Source organism: Lycorma delicatula, chromosome 1, assembly GCF_047948215.1.
Source record: "Lycorma delicatula isolate Av1 chromosome 1, ASM4794821v1, whole genome shotgun sequence".
NCBI lineage: Eukaryota > Metazoa > Arthropoda > Insecta > Hemiptera > Fulgoridae > Lycorma > Lycorma delicatula.
This window is the reverse complement of record NC_134455.1, coordinates 179,495,594-179,516,966: the sequence shown is the minus strand read 5'-3', so window position 1 is coordinate 179,516,966 and position 21,373 is coordinate 179,495,594. Positions and strand designations below refer to the sequence as shown.

Below are 21,373 nucleotides of genomic sequence, written 5' to 3'. Positions count from 1 at the left end.
TCTAGTTTTTAATAAGTCATTGATTATGTCTTGTTTTTTTGAATTTGAATTAGGGGCTGAATTTATTTGAACATTGTGTACAATATGTTGTTCATGACTATTACAAACCTCTGTGACAGATTTGGTAGCAATTAAGACACAACTCATTTCTGAAATTGATTAAAATTCATGACATCATGGCCTGTTTTTTGACCAATTTAAATATTAGGAGAACATTTTCGATAAAAACATCTTTTCCTTCTGCATTAACTATTATTGCTTAACTCCTTTTAGAAACGGGAGCTTTCATCCCTTCTAAAGAACCATTGGTCCATGGTGAGAATGTCTAGGTTTCATCTACTTATAAAATAGACGATTTTCTTCTCTGTACTGCGTTATGGAGTGGAGATAATGCAGTATTTTATCTCTTACATCATAATTTTCAATCAAATTTTTTCTGTTGTTTTCAGCTTTTTTCCACCAGAAGCCTAATTTTTTCATGACTTATGAAAAGCCCAAATGCCTCCTTCAAACATTATGTGCTCTTTTACTAATGGCAAAAATTTCCTCAGAGAGGGGTGTTCTCCATGCCTTAAGTGACTCATTTACCATCCTCCGAATAACACTTTTTTGAAATTGTCCAGGTCAGTTTTCAACTTCATCCTTGGCAGTTTTTTATGAGAATTACTGAATTCACTTCCACTAGTTTCATGTTCTTATTGTTTTAAGATGTGGTGAATCTAATGGATACACCGGTCGCTTTAGAAACAAGAGTCTCAGGTTGTTTCAAACTTTTTTCTTGTCCATTGAATTCTTTCTTAAAGTGCTGGTATCTGACTTTTGATAATCCTCTTTCCCCCAATTTTACCAGTTCTTGCATTATGGGTGTATGTTTACACTATAATAAATTAAAATTACAAACAATTCAAATAAAGTTAACAAAAAAATAACTTTTCTTGAACAACACTAATACTAATACAAATACGTCTGTCTACTACTACTGTACAAAAAGCTGTATGTAGTATGATACTTCCCGCGCCACTTCTCCTCCTTTGTTCTTTTTTCCTTCTAAGTTAGTTATTTCCCCTTCAAAATTATTGTGGTTTGCAATAAGCTCTACTTTAATGTCCCACTTAACACTTTGACTCCCGTGAGTATCTCACAGATACACAGTAAACATTCACTGCCAGCCCGTGAGTATATCCTGGATACTCAGGTAGAGGCACACTTTAACGGATCATGTATCTAGCAGCAACACAGTTAGCGTTGTTTTAAATAGTTTAATCTGTTCGTCTGGTCCCTGGTAAGAAAAAAACGAGTTTGGGTTCTAAAAAATTCAGCAGTTGGCTACACTGTCGGCTATTGAAAAACAGCTGCTGCATTTTTGTGTTTTCTTTGTTTACAGTCAGAACGTCTAGTGCTATTGTAACCTTTATAATTCATTATTTCTTAGTTAAACAGTTGGATTGTTTCGTGAATTGTGGTTTATTTTATGTTTATAAAATGGATGAAGAAGAGATAAGAATGGAATTAGACTGCTCTTATGACAGTGATGATAGCACACTCAGTATTTTTCACAATCTAAGTGACACAGACGATCTATCAATTCATACCTCTGATATGACTTCTGAAAGTGACAGTGAGCGTATGGATAATTATTCTAGGTCTACTACAACAACTGAGGAAATGGGGGAAATGTAAGTCCGAATTTTATTACTAATCACAATATTATATTTTATTCCACCTCAAGAAGTGCCAACAACAAGGCTTACAGAAACTTCAATTCCTTCTGATGGTCAGGAGCCTATTCAAAATAATTCTAGATCTAGGTCTAGAAACTCGTACATAACATGGGAACCTATTTCAGGTAACCTAAATCATTTTGATTTTTTACCTAGTTCACCTCTTGGGCTAAATTATGATAAATTGACAAACATTGAGAATGGTAATGTTTTTCATTACTACAGGCTTTTTCTAAATGATCAAGTACTTGATCTACTTGTAAATGAAACCAATAGATATGCTAACCAGCGTATAGTTCAGGCAATTTTAGAAGAACATGACAAATCATACTCAATGCTAGTCATTTGGAAGGACATGTCTAAAAATGAGATCGTAACCTTTATTGGATCAGTTTTATGGATGGGTTTAGATACCAAACCAACTATCAGAGACTACTGGTCAAGCAATGTACTATATGCTAACAAAGTGAGTAAGAGAAGGCCGAGAAACCGCTTTGAGACAATTTTGGCACTTATTCATTTGGCTAATAATGAAGAAGCACAGCCAAATGATCGCCTACACAAAGTGCAAGGCCTAATAAATCTTATGGTTGAGCATTTCAAAGCATGTTTGTTCCAGACAAAGCCGTCTGCATAGATGAGACAATGGTTCCTTTTCGTGGACGAATAGTTTCGCCAATATATACCTAACAAAAGGCGTAAATATGGTTTGAAAATTTTTGAAATTTGACTAAAGGGAGGCTATACTTGGTCTTTGAAATTGTATGGAGGGAAGGAGACAAATCCTAATAATCAAGAGGGTACTCAGACCACTAAAGTTGTTATGGACTTAATCAGGCCAATAATTGGGGAAGGACGAGTGCTCTATACAGACAATTTTTATAATTTTTATATGAGCGTAGACTTGGCACACTCTCTCAATAAGGAAAAAACTCACCTGGTTGGCACTCTTCGCAGGAAGCGAAAGCACAACCCTGTGGAGTTTACAAATGCTAAGTTGGCCAAAGGAGAAATGATCGGGAAACAAAGTAATTCCAAAATTATCGTATGTAAATGGAAGGACAAGCGTGATGTCGTGTTCTTAACTACAGAAAATGTACCAACAATGGTTGATATTCCAACAAGAAGAGGTTTTGTGAAAAAATCTTCTACAATTGCTGAATACAATGCAGCAAAATCATTTATAGATATTTCGGATCAGTTGGCATCTTACAACACCCCCACTAAGGAGAGGGGTCAAATGGCATAGAAAAATTATCTTTGAATTGCTGGTAAACACATCTGTAAACGCAAATGCTGTTTATAAATGGCATAACACTGACAATAAAATGAAGATAACAGAATTCAGAGAAAAATTAGCTGTTCATCTTTTGTTTGGAATTGACGAAGCATCTGATGATGATAATGGCAACACTACAGGAAATCATAGAATAGAAGAAATTCAAAAAAAAGGAAGATGCGTTTCATGCTATGAAATATTTTCAATAACCTATGGTAGAAATTATGCTCAAAAGCATACATCACAAGTTCGCACGACCTCCCCTTCATGTCCAAAAAAAATTCATGTGTATAAAATGTTTTTTTGATTATCACAAATGCTTCAAGAAATAGTTTTTGTGACATAATACAAAAGAACGCTTTTCTTTATAGATTATTTCCTAAGTGTTTCTAATTTTGTAATAAAACTAATAGATTTGCTTTCCATGTATCTTATTGTTTTTCCTTTCATATTACGATCTTTTATTTCATAAAACTTGTAACTGTTTCACTTTATGTTTTCATACTACAATTTTCTAACAAAATCTAAAACATAAAACAAATTTTCTTCATTGTTAGTTACATCAGTTGAGTATTTCAGGAATACTCACAGGCTCACATTTTCATTGCAAAACTCTTATATGGTCCGTTAGTATCTATAAAACACTCACCTATAAAACAAATATCTAAAGAAATAAAATCTTTGTTTTTATATCAATTTTGGAACACTAGAGAGTCCAAAACTGAGTTAAAAAATTTCTGGGTTCTGGGGAAGATTTACCAAATATACCCCTGGGAGTCCCACTTAAGTTTTCTCTTAAGTATTAAGAGAAAAAAAGTTTCTGTCTTTCTCAACAGAAACTAGTCTCTGAAGCTATTGTCTCAATAGCCAGAGTTGCTTAACTTTCCAGTAAGACTAGAAAAGTTATGCAACTCTTTACTGGCTTTTTTTCTATTAAAACAATCGAAAGGCTGCTTTTAAAGCATTTATTCCAATCATCTCATTTTCTTAAACTTCTATTAACATAGGTTTAACTTCTGTTAAACATAGCACTCTAAATTTTTATTTATTTGTTTTTGTCATTTACCTTAATTAAATTTTGTCCATGACGTCTGAAGTATCTACTTAATTGTTTATGTCTGTACACCTTCTAATTTCCATTTAAAACTTCTTCATGAACTTTTCATAACTAGTAAATGTTTTGGTCATTTTATTATTGGGTTTCCCATTATGGTTGGACTATCTATACTCCATTTGAGCCCTGAGAGTTTCTGTAGTGGTCAGGAAATTATTTTTTTAAAATTCTGTGTTGCTTCTATGTTACCTATTGTACTGTTAAGTTTTAAGAGTATATAATTTCTACCAACTGCACTTGTTTTTTGGACTCTGGTAGGTTTATTGATGTAAGGTTGAAGTCCTCTTCTTGCTAACATTAGTATATATGATTTGGTTTTTCATTTGGCTCAATCAAATCAATGTTTATGTCTCCCATCAATATATCTAAATCATTTTTGTAATTTTTTTTTTGTCCATTCACTGATTTCATTGATAAATCCCTATTCTGTATATACAAGGGTGAATCAAATATAAACCGAAAATTGTTTTATTATTTATTGAAGGGTAATAAAAATGCATACTAACAATAGTATATTTCTGCATATGTATTTCCTCTTTTGGAAACACATTTTTCCCAGTACATAGGTAGGATTTTAATCCACTATCATAAAATGAAGGTGGGCATGACATCAAACCAATTGTGCACGAATGCTTCAACAGTAGCATCATCTTTAAATTACTGTCCTCCAAGTGCTTCTTTTAGTGGTCCAAACAGATTATAATTGCAGGGTGATAAGTCCAAATTGTATGGAGGGTGCTCCAGTGTAGTCCAGAATAAGGATGCAATCTTTTCTTGAGTTTGAACCGTGGTATGGGGCTGAGCATTGTCATGAAGCAGAATGTCTTTGATTGGAAATTGATATCTTTTATTGACGATATATGAGGCTTTCTTTGTCTCAAAATTTGTAGTAGTACACAGAATTCACTGTATGACTTCATGAATAAAATCAACATGCAAAACTCCTTTGAAATCAAAAAATATTACGGCCAGGTGACCTTCGAGTTTTGGCTTTAATGGGTGCAGTTTCTCCCTTTTTTCATCACTCCATACTAAATTCTGGTAGTGCACTTTATGTTTGGATTTACTACTTATTCCTTTTATCTTTTTTAATACAGAAATTACGTATGATGAATGGTCTTTTTGTTCATGACACATCATTAGTATGGCAAAATTCATGTGCTGATTAGCCGTAGCCTAGTCTGCCAGATATTTCTCATAGGTTGAACAGTATATATGAGGAGCCAGTTCTTATATTGATCTCCATCTTTACAGCCAAAATACAGTTCATAATATTTTTTAACTAGTGGAGTCACATTCCATTGTTGTTCTTTAAATGTCAAATCCCCACAAAGTAACAGAAGGTATCCAGATCAATTACGCACTTCCTTGGTATATTTATTCAAAACACAACACATTCGACTAAGTAATTGTAAATCAGAAAACAGAATGAAACCACAGTACATGTATATACAGCAAACTTTTAAACATTACTAGTACATTAATTGTTTGACTCAGAAGATTACTCTGTGCTGACATTTCAGAATGTATAGCAGTTTATTCATCATACATATGCAGCTATTGCCTTCATAATGTTATGTTTGTATCCCACCCACTGAAAAAGCAAAAAGCAAAAGAAATTCTTCAAAAATGTTTATCAGACAAAAACTGTGCATGATGGAAATATTCTAATTGCACTTTTGAATTCAGTATAAAAATTATGATCAGAATAAAAATGTCATGGAAAAACTGTTTTTATTAGTGTTATTGATTTTTATAGCATTTCTAAACCCAAATCTTACAAATGTTGTTTTTGAACTTAAAATAAAAAAATTGCAGATTTTCACCAACTCAACCTCTGAATATATTCATTACTGCCCACTGAATCAAATGACTTCAAAAAAACTGTTGTCAAATCTATAAAAAAGCTAGCTATAAATTTACTGTCATATCTATATATATATATTTATATATTTAGAAAACTGTTCCATAAACTTTAACAGAGTCTACTTAGTGCTTAATTTTTGCTGGAAGCCAAACTGCTTGTCACTGAAAAAATTCATTTTGATTAAAAGAAGACATGAGTTGAATTTTTGTAGATTTTTCAATTAACTTAGAGAAAACCGACAATTACGCAAAAGACCTCTAATTCCCTGGTTTATTTTTATCAACTCTATTTTTATATAATGCTACTACTACTGGGTTTTTAAGTTTTTATGAAAACTTCCCAGTAATGAAACTTATTAAAATATAGGCTTATGGCTCATATATATGTTTGGTTATATTTATTATTACTAATGAATTTCTACCATCAAATCCAGGTGTTTTTTTAATTTTAATTTTTTATAAAATTGCACAATTTGTTTAGAGTTAAGGATCCAAACACATAGGAATTTTATTGTTTCATTTTAAAGAAATTACACAGAAATCTCTAACAGCTTTCATTTATGTACATTTTGGCATAGTTACGGTCAGTCCAGTGTGCTCAGTGGAGAAATTTTCTTTACTCTTCTCTATAATTCAACTTTGAACAAATCTCATAATGATCCCTGGTGAAGTAAATCCTTCTTTTCCTTTACTGAGGATTTGGCAGTAGTCTATATTTTCTTTATTTCAGCTTCCAAGCTTTTATCCATCTGCTGAACAATTTCAATCACATTTTTGTACGGAGTCTTAGGGACACCATGTATGTATGTATGAACAGTAATTGCCCATAAATATTGTTCTGCATCATCCAGACATTCCTGTACAAGTATGTGGTTTTTAAAATTTTACTCTGAGTGGTTCGTGCATGAAAGTTCTGTAATTCTCTCAGAACAAGTGTAGACATTACTTTGTATTATTTTATTTCATTTTTTGATTTTGTGGGATCCTGCATCATCAGTCGGTATATAATCTTATAATTGCATCAACAAATAACAAAAAAGAAATAAAAACTAAAAAATTTAGAAAACATAAAACTCTAACAACCACAAAATTTCTAATTTGGAATGATGTAAATTTAAAATGTCACACATCTACATTCATAAACATTGTTGCCAATCACTTCAATCCACTCTTCTCCTGTCTTTAATTAAAACATCATCTTCAAATATGATCTGTTGTTTGATCATTTCATACATTTGTTTAATTTTACATATAGTATTTTTCAAGTATATTCATCTTTTTATTTCTAAAATTACTAAATTTAGAAAAATAAATAAATTTACTAAAATTTAAAAATTTCTAAATTATTTCTACAATCAGTAATACTATGCTTACATTGAAACAAATGTATGGCCACATTAGATACACCTCTCTTTCTCATTATAATGTTCCATAAATATTTTTTTTAAAAGATCTATTAGTTTTACAAATATAAATCTTATTACATTTAATTTTATATATTTCCCTTAAATCCTCACTGTCATTTTTATTATTGTTATTCATTAAATATTTTATAATATGGTTATTTGATTTATATGCTTTTTTACATTTATTTTTATCATAAACATTAGTAATATTTTCTATTATTTTATTTGTATAATTGTAATCTAAGAAAAACTATTAGTAATCTCTGGGTTATTTTGTTGTAGTAATTTTTTTAAACCATCATGATACTTCATATTCTTTTTTTTATAAATTTTTTCTACATTTTTATCATCGAAACCATTAAATACTGCTATTTGTTTTATTTCATCTATTTCTTTTTTTAAGCATAGCAGATGATAGTAGTTGGCAACAATGTTGCTTTAATTTATCCTTTCCAACTTTATCAACATGTTCTGATGAAAACAGGATTAAATTTTTAAAAAATACCATAATAATATTTTTAAGTTTTTTAATAATCATCAGCACTTTATCATATGTGAAGTGCATGCAAGCAAGAACAGAGAGACAGACTGATTGGCAGATAATAATTAGGCAGACAGTTGAAAATTAATTTATATTAGTATATAAATGTTCCTTTGGGATTACACCAGTGGGCCTTCTTCAATATCCTGATTGGTTTGTGAAGATGTATTTTTAACTGACTACAGAAATAGGATGATTTGTTGTTACAGTCTTGTATGTATACATGTATAAATGTTTGCATTAGTAGGTGTAACTTCAGAATAGCTGCCTTGATTTTAATGGAATTTCACACACATGCACATTTGTGTTCACACACACACACACACACACACACACACACACACACCACACATACACATACAGAAATAAACACTCATGCGTTTATATATCCGCTCTTTTGTGTTGATTATCAACATCTCATTGATACATGAAACATGTAAATAGAGTAAAAAAATAACATTATGCATTGAAAATAAATTTTTTTGTATGTTCAGACTTTATAAAGTCTGTTTAAAACTGAAAAATAGTTAAATTAAAACAGAAATAATAATCAATGTAAAGAAAAAGAGAATGAATAATATCATCTTATGATCTCTGCATCTGTATGTGGTATATGATCAGAAACAATTTTTTTTTCAACATTAGATTTTACTTCTGCATTACTATTTAAAATACTATGTTAAATTTTTAAAGTAAATAATAATGATACTGAAAGTAATGTTATGTAAGAATCAATTCTGAAAGAATTAGTTAAATTGATTAAAGAATTAATTAAAAAATTAGTAAGAATCAATTACTTACATTTTAATGACCATGTGTTAATTTAAATTAGAATTTATTTCAATTTTCCAGAATATATTTAAGGCTTAGAACTTAGGCAATTCTAAGCCTTTTAACAATAATAGAAGTACATTCTAGAATCTGGGGAGTAAATTATTATGTAATAAATTATTGATTATTTATTACAGAACTGTATTAATTTAAACATCAACAATTAGAATTCTCTGTTAGGTTACTGAATAAAATTTAAATTAATTACTAACATTTTTATTTATATTTTTTCTAGATTTTACATATACTTCAATTTAAAAGAGGCTTCATCACTCAATAGATTATACTAAATGCATATTTTTGTTAAAATGCACTTATTAGTGTCAGATTGTAAAATAATTTGGAAGTTGTTGGTACGACTGCAGCTGGAGTGAGAAGGGCTGTTTATTGCTTACACATTTGAGTATTGTCAGTCTGTGTCAAGAACTGGCTTTTGAACAATTTTGCATAATCATGTGTTGTTGTTTGTTAATATGAGGTTAACTGTTAAATAATGTGTATTCATGGTGGAAACTTCTTTAGACGATATCTCATGTTGTTTGTTGGTGAATATTCAGGAAGAAATTTGAAAAGGAAGCATTAGTGAAAAGTATTAGTCAGAAGTTAGTTAAAAAATTTTGTGAAACAGGTTCAATGTTAGGGGAGAAATGTGCCTGACACAGGTCAGTTTTAACAACGCAGATCATACAGGAAATTAAAGCAGCAGTTACAAGACTTCCTCATAAATCTTTGGGGAGTCTAAGCTGGGAAAAGAACATTTCACTAGGTTCAGCCCACTTTGTAGTGAGAAGAATATTGAAATATTTTCCATATCAAATGCAGGTTTTCCATGAGCTAACTAATGTTGATTTTGTTAAACAGGTTCATTACTATGTCAGTGGTTCAAGAATTTCATTAGAGGTAACATTGGTATTCTAGATCAAGCATTTTTCACACATGAAGTGTGGTTTTACCTTGGTGAGTAAGATAATAATCAGAACTATCTGACCTGGGCTACTGAAAATCCACACATTTTCTTTGAATCTCCTCTACACTCACAAAAATAGGCGCATAGTGTGGGGTTTCAAGGTGACAAATAATGGGATCCTTATTTTTTGAAAAAATACTATGGATGCTGCTGTCCACCAAGAAATTATCCAACAGTTTATAGCCTTACTGTAAAGAGATGAGCATGACTGTTGGTTGCAATAGGATAGTGCCACTTGCCCATACAGCTCACTCTACTATGTAGATGCTATGGATTTTTTTGATGGAAGGACCATTTCTAAAGGATTGTGGCTACCAAAATCCTCTGATCTGACTAGTCCAGACTTCCTTCTGCAAAATTACTTAAAAGAAATTATTTATAGGAGCAATTCACATACCCTGCAGGAATTGAAGATAAACATTATAATTTTTTTTTGTTTGGGGGGAAAAACACCTATGCGTTATCGCCCGAAATTTTTATTAATAAAAGAGTAAAATAACTCTAAAATAATAAAACTTATAAGGTGTAAAATTAATATAAATTATATAATAAAAATTTATTAAAACAAAAGTCAAAAAAGTGAAATAAAACTCAAAACTAATATCGCAGACTGAGTCTTTAAAATGTAAAAGTTAAAATAATAGAATAAAGAAACTGTATAAAACGTACCTAATTCCGATAGGTTGTGCAAAATGCTCCCTTCTCGGATAATAAAATTAAAGACATAGAACCAAAAAAAAAAAAATCGAAAGTAAAGGTTAAAAATTATCAAAAACCCTTCTAGCATAAAAATATATATGATAATATTAAATTTTTTGCAGTAACCTGGTACTATGCAAAAACAGAAACATCCGGTTCAAAATTTCGTTATTATTGTACAAGTTATCACGGATGTTTCTTGGTAGATTAAATTTACGACGCAACGCCGCATAACATAAGCAGTCTATGAGAATGTGATGCACAGTCATGCGGCAGTTGCATCGTGTGCATAAGGGTGCGATTCCTCCTGACATTAGGTACTCGTGTGTGATCCTCGTATGTCCTATCCGTAACCGACAGAGGACCACTTCCTCACGACGAGTTTTTCTGCAAGAGGAGTCCCATGGCAACACTGAATCTTTAATCCGTCGGAGTATATTATCGACGGTAGTCGCCCAGTCACTTTGCCAGCTTGCTCTCAGTGATTGTTTTATACGATTAATAAAATCAAAGGTAGTAACTCGGGTGGTGAAAGTAGGTTGAGTACACGCTTCTTTGGCAGCATAATCTGCTTGTTCATTTTCTGGAATCCCTATGTGGCTAGGGACCCAGCAAAAACTTACTTCTGTGTTACGATTACTCAACTCAGCGATCGCATTGTAAATTTCAATGACGACAGGATGTTTGGAATAAAAGTTTTCTAAAAAGAAAAGTGCCTGGAGAGCACTACACGAGTCGCTGCATATAACAATGTTTCTATATTTAGGGTTAATGATATTTAGAGCCTTATTTATAGCGAGTAGTCCAGCGGTGAACACACTTGTAATATCGGGTAGGCCAAACATATAAGTTCTTTCATTGACAACAAAAGCACAACCAACGGTATCGTCTTGTTTCGATCCATCAGTGTATATCATCGCGTCTGGGTTCGTCTTGGTGAGAATACACTGAAACATTTGCCGGAAAACAGTAGGTGGTGTTGATTGTTTATCGTATGTTGTAAGATAAATTGTAAAATTTACAACGTTTATTCTCTACGGAGGATATGAGCTCGGATATGATGGAAAGAACGACGGAGTCTCAACATTTATATGCTGCAGCAGACATCGGGTACGGACATGCACAGGTGCAGTACAGCGTAGACGGTCCTCATACTTCCTTAAATTAGGATTTCTAAGAACTGGGTCAAAAACCGGGTGATTTGGCTGTCCTTAGGCAAAATAACAAAAGCTGGTCTTTTCTATTCCAAAGTGATGGCTCGCCACAGTCTACAAGTAAGCTTGCGATAGGGCTTGATCTAAACGCACCTGTGGCAAGCCGTAGAAAAGCATGATGTACCACCGTCCAGCATTTTAAGCACGGTTTGACGAGCTGAAGAGTAGGCGACACAACCAAAATCTATACGGGAATGAACAAGGGAATAGTAAAAACGTAACATACATGACCGATCGGCTCCCCAATTGGTGTTACTAAGGACCCGCATCATATCAGAAAGTTTGGAACATTTTGTCCTTAATTCCTTTATATATTTGACCCAAGTAACACGGCTATCAAAAAGCAAACCTAGAAACTTGACGTAAGGAGAGATAGCAATAAGTTCTCTGTTCAGAAAAACTTGCGAAGGGTTCCGTAGCCGAGAAAAGATTACACATTTTGTTTTGTCGGATGAAAATGTGAAACCAGTAGTTCTGGACCAAGCCTCAAGGCGAAATATAGTGTTCTGTAGTAGTTGCTCTGCAGTGGGCGTTGAACGGCTCGCAATGTAAATAACAAAATCGTCAACAAACAGAGAACATGAGACAAGAGCTTGTACACAATTGGTAATACTGCTTATGGCTACAGAAAATAAGGTGGCACTTAACACACTACCTGAGGTACTCCATTCTCCAAGACGACACTATCTGAAAGTGAATCGTCTACACGAACACGAAACGTTCGGTGATTTTAGAATCCCTGGATAAAAGGAGAATATTGCCCTTGATTCTCAATCTCGTACCACGTCGACAGGCTGTGTCGTACGCCTTCTTTATATCGAAGAAGATAGCAACGAGGTGTTGGCGGTTTAGGAAGGCGTTTTGTATGGCTGTTTCCATTGATACTAAATGGTCAATGGAAGATCGTCCTTGTCGGAAACCACACTGTTCCGAAGATAGATATGTTTCTCCAAGTACCATGTAAACCTGCGGTTTACCATTCTCTCCATTATTTTACACAACACGCTTGTTAAAGAAATAGGGCGGTAGCTTGAGGGATCGGTTTTGTCTTTACCAGGCTTTAGTAATGGTATAACAAATGCTTCTGACCAGCCGGGCGGAAAGACTTGTTCGGAGAATAAACAATTGTAAATATTCAAAAGATGTTGTAGTGCTGAGTTAGGAAGGTGTGAAAGCATACCAAGGCGAACGTTGTCTGGTCCAGGGGAAGTGTCATGTGAGTTCTTAGTGCGTGTAACAATTCTTTACGAATGGAGTGTTCAATTCACCAACCGAATCACCAATGTTTAACGCCAATATTTCTATCTGTAATTTGTACCTCTGAAAATCGTTAATATATGATGAAGTGAGAGACCGAGCGGAAAGATTTTGCTAAAGTATTTGCTGCAGCCGAAGATGATGAAAGGAGTTCTCTTCCATCAATGAGACCGAGAATAGATTGCCTTGGCGATCTGAAAATTGCATGGATTTTTTTCCACACAGTAGACGTGGGAGTAGTACGTGAGATGGTGTTCACGTATTTCGTCCATGAATTCCTCTTAGCGTTCAAGAAGACCCGACGGTCTAGACCTGCGGTATGAATTTAGATATTCAGTTGTAGGTCTATTATTAAATTTTCGAGGTGCTCGCCGTCGATTCCGAATAGGACATTTGCAATGATCATTCCACCATGGAACGGAAGGACGTTTAGGATTACCCGATGTTTGTGGGATGTATTTGCTGGCAGTTTCAAGTATCATGGACGTAAAAAAGGAACATTGCTCAAGGATGTTCGCACCATCGTCATACTGGGATTGGAAGGCTTTATGATATCCATCCCAATCTGCCCTTTCAACAATCCACCTCCGTGGCCTTCCCTTAATCTCGTGGTCTACACCGAAACCAATAATAATTGGTTTGTGGTCACTGCCGTGAAAGTCATCACAAACAAACTAATCAAGATGAGGGAGTAAATTCGGTGAGCATATGGAGAGATCAATGTTAGACATAGTACCAGAAGATAAATACATGAATGTGTGAGATTCATTATTCAGCAAACAAAGGTTTAAGTTTTGTCTCACACTGTGTACTATATTTCCTCAAGTGGAGCAGAAGGTCGAGCCCCAGGAAACATGGTGGGCATTGAAGTCTCCTACTATTAACGATGGAGATGGTATTTGTGTGAAGAGATATGAGATATCCAGAGCACTGTACTCAGTGTTCGGTGAGAGATACAGATTGCAGATATGTAACTTGAAGGGGATAGAGAACTTTACTGCAACAATAGGAACGAGAGTGGTCAGTTGAATCCTTGTAGCTGATACCTCACCTTTCATGAAAATAGCCACTCCACCACTCTCTCTTTCTACCGTCTACTACACAGTCGTATCTCTCACAGAAGTATCCTTTACGGGGAGCTTATTAGTTGGCTTACTGTCAGCTGTGGTAGTCTCTGCCCGTACCGGTAGGACTTTGGGAGCAGGAACTTTCGTATGGATCACACTGTTGGATTCATTTACTGCGACGTAGGACTTTTTATTCATCTTTTTCAGCTCTGAAATAATGGCTGTAAGCGAAGTAACTTGATCAGAAAGCATCTGAACTAGTTTCTTAAGTTCATTGCAGGATCCGCACTGCTGATTATGAACATTTGAAAGGGGTTGTTTTGACGTAGCGGTGGCGAAAGATACATCTGGTTTGACGAGGTTCCGTGAGTTAACTATCTTTCTATATTCCCTGCGTGCAGCCGGGAAAGATAGCTTCTGCTCAGTACAGATTTTGAGAATTGCCTCTTCTTCCTTAAAAGTTGGGCAATCTCGGGAGCGGGCTGCATGTGAACTACTGCAGTTCGCACATTTTTCACTTTCCTCGCAGTTAGTGTCATTGTGACATTCGTTAGCACATCGAGCACAGATCTCCGTTCTCGAGCAAGATGTTGTAGTGTGACCATACCTTTGGCATCTGAAACATCGTCGTGGGTTGGGTATGAATGGGCGTACCCGAACGAAGAGGTAACCACTTTAATCTTCTCTGGTGGGACAGGAAGACTGAATATCAGTATAAGAGACGGTGTCGATTCTTCTGTTCTGTTCTGCCATTTCATTATACGTTTCACTTCTACACACCTTGAGTACGAAGTTCATCAGCAATTTCATTTAAATTCATTTCCAGAAGGTCACGACAAAAAATTACTCCTCAGCTGGTATTTAGGGACTTGTGGCATGTCGTACTTAAACATAAGTACGCCCATATTGGTGAGACATAATAGGGAGCGACTCTGCTCGTCATTAAATGTTTCCACCAGAATTGTTCCATCACGTAATTTCTTAACGTTCCTCGGAGAACGAATACATCCTGTGACGCATTTGTTAATCAGGAAAGGGTAGATCTTTTGAAGGAGCCACCTTCCTGATTATTTCGAATAACAACAAACCGAACATTTTTGCACCTGACACCATCTTCGACCGCAGTAGCAAAATTATCCTCGTCATATGAAGCTGACTGAGGCCTTTTCACTAGACTGAAATTGTTGGTTTTTTCAGATGGACCACCAACCATCATAGAATTTGCTGAAGGAACTGAAATTTTGGTCCCACGAGAACCGGCGATATAATAGACCACTGCAGCAGAGTGCACGCGTACTGGAGCTAGAGCTAAATACAACTGGGTTTGCTCTGATGTCCAGAGGACATCATTCGAGACTCACTATGTGGAGCCATTCACCATTCACCCATCGGCTTGATAGTTCCCACCTTAGGTTACGGTTGCGTGACACCACCGAGTGTAAATGAAAGAGAAAATTGTGTTTGATGTTGTTGTGTAGTAGAGTAAATGTATATGTTGTAATTTGCATGGTGTTCTTGGTGTAGTATATGTGTATAGTGTAAAGTATTCTGCAGCTAAGTGTGTAGTGGGAAGAAAAGCTACAGAGGCTAGGCCGGTGGGGACGCCAACCCCCAAAGTCTTAAAGAATAAGTCTTGCCATCCGGAAAATAGACAGGGTCCAGCTAACAAACGTAGCAAGGAACATGGTCAAATGTGTTGACAAGTGCATAGAAATGGGTGGACATAATTTTCAACACCTTCTGTAAATTATTATGCAAGTGTTTGCCAATAAACTAATTGATGGGACCTCTTTTAAGTTAAACACCTTTATATATATATTATTTTTTCCACACCTAATTTATATTAGTCACTGATGTCACACTAAAGTAAGCTAGCTAAAAATAAACTTATCAGTTTGTATCAATAGATTTTTGAAATAATGGAACCATGAGTTATAAAATCAGGTAATAAATATATTATCATCAATATTGGTTACTGTTACCAGTATTGTTAAAACATTAAATATTACTGTGTTGTAATGGATGTCTATTTGAGTTGATTATTTCAATTGCCTCTTTTTTGCATGTAAAAATGCTAATGAATTATCTAGTGTTTTGTAACTGATGATGAATTCATGGATTAGAAAAGCTTTTTATATAAATCAGTAAGTTGATTTTAAGTGTACTATTTCAGTGCGTTCATAGGTGATTTTTGTTAATAGTTAATTACAGCACTTACCCAACATTTCTAATAAAACTATTGCTGTGAAATAAAAAATTTCCTCTTTGTCCTTTGAGATTTCTGTAGACTTCATGTAAAAAATTCTTACAATTCAATTTTTTTTACTTCAAACAGCCTGCACAATATATTCAAGAATAATGTTTTGATAAAGGGTTTTTCCCAATATATTGTTTATTGTAAGTAGTAGCAAGCATACATTCAGGAAAAATTAAAATAAATACAGGGAAAATTTGTGTACATTTCAAAATTCATAAGAATGCTCATTGAAAGCTGTTATTATGTTTTTGGGAATATTTTTATTTCATAGTCGCATCTGTCTAGATAGCTTACTAATTGAAAACAAATTAGGACAATTCCTATATTCATTGTAATATATAGTCTTGTTATCTGTGATATAATGATGAAAGATGCCAGCTTTAAACTGGTATTTTTGTACATGAGTAAATTTATAAACACAAAATATTCAAAAACTGTTAACAAACTAATGTAAACTTATGTTATTTTTAACCTAAGTCTAACCTATTTATTTACATGAACTATTTAGCATTATTTATAGCTTTATTAATAAATTTTTATTTTAACTTTATTATTACTATATTATGTCTTTATATAGCATTATTTTATATCTTTATGAATTATTTTAGCGCTTTCATTGAATCCTTTTTTTTGTGGAGTAATCTAAGGATTTTGTCTAATTTCTATGTCTAATGTCTAATTTCTAGACATTTTTAAAATCCTAAGATTAATAAATAACTAAAATAATGATACTTCCAAAATATAAAATATTATTTTGTTTTTAATTTTAAACAGCATTACAGTTATGTAGAATTAAAGATTCAATCACGATATGGATTTTTTTTGTCCCAGTCAATGGTATATCATCACTATGTAGTGACTGTGCTGAACTATACTTATGTAGTACCTTAGTACAAAGAGAATGATGCTTATCTTTAAAATATTCCATCTTTCTAAAAGGAATTCAAATGAAAAATCAAAAACATCATTGGAATCTGGTATCATTTCTGCATAAAACTAATGAAAGTAGTTTTATATGTTATCCTCATTTTATTATTATTCATGTGAGAAGGGAAAAATCATGAGTTTTAGTAGTCATTAGTTTTAGTATTTTGGAAATTGTTACTCATATTGTTAAATTACAGTAACAAAAAGGTGAAAATGTTATTTGTCTGGTTTCACCTAACAAATAAAATTGGGGTGAGATAAAAGTGTTTCATTTCTTTGAATCAATGATACAGAGTTTCATTAAATTTTTTCAAATTACTATTATGACTGTTTAAGAAAAAATGGAATTTTACATAATCAGTTGATTTTTTGTTTAAAAAATAGTTTTTTTACTTTATTTATATTCTAAAGTAATTTTACATTTTTTATAACCTACAGTAATTTTGATTAAAAAAATTATTACATTAATGAAGAAGATTTTTATTTTTATTTACTTAAGTTCATGTATTTATATTAAAAATATGTGGTTAAGTTTATATTTCATATTAAAATTTTTACAATCATATATAAATATGTACCTTCCAAATTAACCATTAGGATACACTTGAGATTTCTGTAGACTTCATGTAAAAAATTCTTACAATTCAATTTTTTTTACTTCAAACAGCCTGCACAATATATATTCAAGAATAATATTTTGATAAAGTTTTTTTTCCAATATATTGATTATTGTGAGTAGTAGCTAGCATACATCCAGGAAAAATTATTAAATTACCTCATTATTTAATTGCCTACATCATACAATATTGCAAAATTTTTTATTAACTTGTAAAGAGTTATTACTGTAATTGAACAATATTATTTGGAAGTACAGTATAATATTAGTGTACTTGTAAGTGGATATTAGTTGTGATTATTTTTTATTATAACTTATACAAAAGAGTAAGAAAGTTAAATTATTTTTAAAAAAATTTTTACTTAAAGATTATTCTCTCTACTGTTATACATAATAATGTTATTTTTAATGTTCTTTAGTGAAACCTCATTATTATAATTACTTATCTCAAGACCCTAATCTTAAATTATTTAATTGTGATAATGATTATATAAGTCCTGAAAAGCTATGTGATGGTGCAAATGACTGTAGTGATAAAAGTGATGAAGACTTCAATAAAGTGTGCAGTAAGTATAATACAAATTTTTCTATTTTTTAATAATTTTGGGCACAAAATATTTTGTAACTTTTGCAGACTTTCTGTATGTGAAGAACTGTATGTAACGAAGAATATATACTAGTACAAATTAGAATTAAAAATAAATATAAGTGTGTGTATATGTGTGTGTGTGTTTGTGTGTATATATATATATATATATATATATAGAATATAATATTCTTTTAGCCTTCACAATATTTACATAGAGGAAAAAACTCTAAAAAGTTTAACCTAAATAAATTTATATTTATAATCATTTTTAAAAATTAAAAAAAAATTAAAAAAAAATTAAAAATTAATTATTTTTTTGTTTGTTATTTATTTAATAACAGTGTAATGAATAACAGTAATTACATTGCTATACAATGTATGGTAACAAGATAATTTTTTGCAATTTTCTATTAGGAAATTAATAATTAAACATTTAAACCATAAAATTGTAAATATTAGGTTACAAATTTTAATATTCTTTAAATAAATATAGTATTTATCAATACTTTTTTGAATTGACATTGTTTAGTTCATTAGATTTTCTTTATTTAAAAAAAAAATTTTTTGTATACAGAAAATCGTATTTGTCCTGAAGGATATTTTCGTTGTAAAAATGGCCAGTGCATATTAAAAACTCTTATTTGTAATAACAAAAATAATTGTTTTGATAAAAGTGATGAAACAACAGATTTATGTAGTAAGTATTTTTCATTTTTTTATTACTGTATTAAAATAATTTTTCTTCTCAGCATAATTTAAATAGCGCTGTTGTGTAAGTTAATTAAAATCAACTATAAACTTCAGTTTGACTCTTCAGTTTGACTGACTTTTTGTGGGTCACCTGTAATATCAGCTTTTAAAATGACTAATTATTTCACCCAAACACTTCTTTATAGTTTAAAGTACAGATTTTTTTAAATGTAATTCATAAATACTGTATTTAATGTGATAAACTTTTGATGTGTAGTTATTTTAAATTAATTGACAGCATATGTCTAGAATTTTCAATTGTTATACTTGTTAATAGTAAGTATTTTTTTGAACTTATTTAAATGTTTTCATTTTGACAGATAGTATAAGCATAACATTCTTCAGAAAAAGAAGTGCTAATTTCTAATTTCCAAGTGTTTTTATAATATGAATTTTTATTATTAATTTCAATATTAATTGAATCCAGTTTAAAACTCAACTAAAAGGAATTTTTATGGAAATTGTTTGTGAAGATGGTAATAAGAGTTAACAATACAGAAGAACATTACAGAAGTAACAATACAGAAGAAGATTACAGAACTCTGGTACATCAGCTTCTAACTCTTACCGAACCACAGGATGTTAAATTTTACTAAAAATATATATTCTACATTCACATACAAATATCTTTCTCGGAAATCTTGACAAAGTTAGTAATGAATAAGAAAAGGTATTCCACTTGACAGTAGGACAATGGAGATCTGATACAAAGGCTGCTGATTCCTAACTAACCATAAATGATTATAATTAAATTTTATATTTATCCAGTTTTAATTATTAAATAAACTGTGAACATTAACAAAAAGTTATACTTTTTTCTTTATACTCCGTGGATAAGAATATTCTGAAAATGGTTTAATATTATAAAACTAAATTTAACGAGACAGTACCAAAATATTCATATAAATAAATATTAATAAATAACATATGAAGCTGAACATACGTCTGCCAAAAAACCAATAATGATTTTTTTTCTTCTTAATATTATAGTAAAATATCCTAAGTAATAACAGTTTTTGATCTGTAATCTCACAATTATATAAAAAAAAAAATGTATAATATAATATTATATTAATATGTTAATAGTACATCAATTATAATTGTGCAAAGAACATAAAATTGTACAATAATAAATATTAAACATATGTTACAAAATAAATAAACAGTAATGCACATGGGTCATTCCAATACAAGTGAATGCTAGAAAAATTCAAATACTAATAACATATTGTATTGAGTTTTGGTTCAGCAATACAGTATATAACATATTGTATGAACATACATAATATTATATTAATAAATAATATATCAATTCAATCAATCAATAATAAATAATAATATTCAATTACATAAAAATTGGTTTTGAAAAAACTATAATGTATTATATGCCTTTACTGTCATAGATCATTTTGATTTATGACTAGAGAGATTGATCTATGATTTTATCCTTAATAAATACAGTGTATGTCTTAAGTGTTGTGTTGTTTGTGCATCCAATGGTAAGACTAAGCTTGATGCCAATGGGTATTTTGGCCCAACATCACCAAGGATGTGTAAATCTGGGACTTCTTTAAAAGTGCTGTTCCTGGGGCTCCACTAGAGTGAAGGTGAATTCAATGGCATGAATAATCCTGATTGAATGATTATTCAATGATGAACAATCACGATGATGGCATGAATAGTCATGATGAATAATCATGACGATCACATCAATAATCCTAGGATCACTTGGATCTAGTATTTCTTTTGTTCATGAAATCCCATTGGAGTGAAAGTGTATTGAATAGCCAGACAAGCGTGATGCCACTGAATATAAAAGTGTACGAGTAATGTCATGGGAACTTAGCCACATAACCTGATGTTTAAATCATCTAGGTGCATTAAAAATAAAATCTAGTTGTATATGCATACATGATATATTTGTGTATGTACATGTTGGACGTGTATGTATGTATGTATGTATGTATGTATTGTTTGCGTATGTGCCTGTGGTTAGTATGCATTTACCCGTAATACAGTGTAGTAAGAATCTGTAAAGAAGTCTGTTAAAAGTGTAAGAGTAATATGAAAATAATGTTATAATTACTATAACATAAGTACATATTATACAAAGCATACAATAATCAAAACATAATACATTAGGGAATTACAATGTGCTGAAGTTACAATAACAATTGATTGCAAAGGTAAAAGATTAAATGAAATATAATAAATTTTATTATAACTAAAAATGTTATAACTTATCTAAATAAATATTGAACAACTTAATCAT

The 21,373-nt window shown here is 31.7% G+C and overlaps 1 protein-coding gene across 1 annotated transcript in view; it reads left to right on the top strand.

Annotated features, from left to right (window-relative positions):
* LOC142317721 (uncharacterized) overlaps nucleotides 1-21,373 on the top strand; it is an 83,532-nt gene that overhangs the window by 25,401 nt on the left and 36,758 nt on the right. Inside the window, exons 3-4 of the mRNA XM_075354268.1 lie at nucleotides 18,182-18,328; nucleotides 18,926-19,048. Of these exons, the coding sequence (XP_075210383.1) occupies nucleotides 18,182-18,328; nucleotides 18,926-19,048 (270 nt within the window). The remainder of the gene's footprint in view (nucleotides 1-18,181; nucleotides 18,329-18,925; nucleotides 19,049-21,373) is intronic.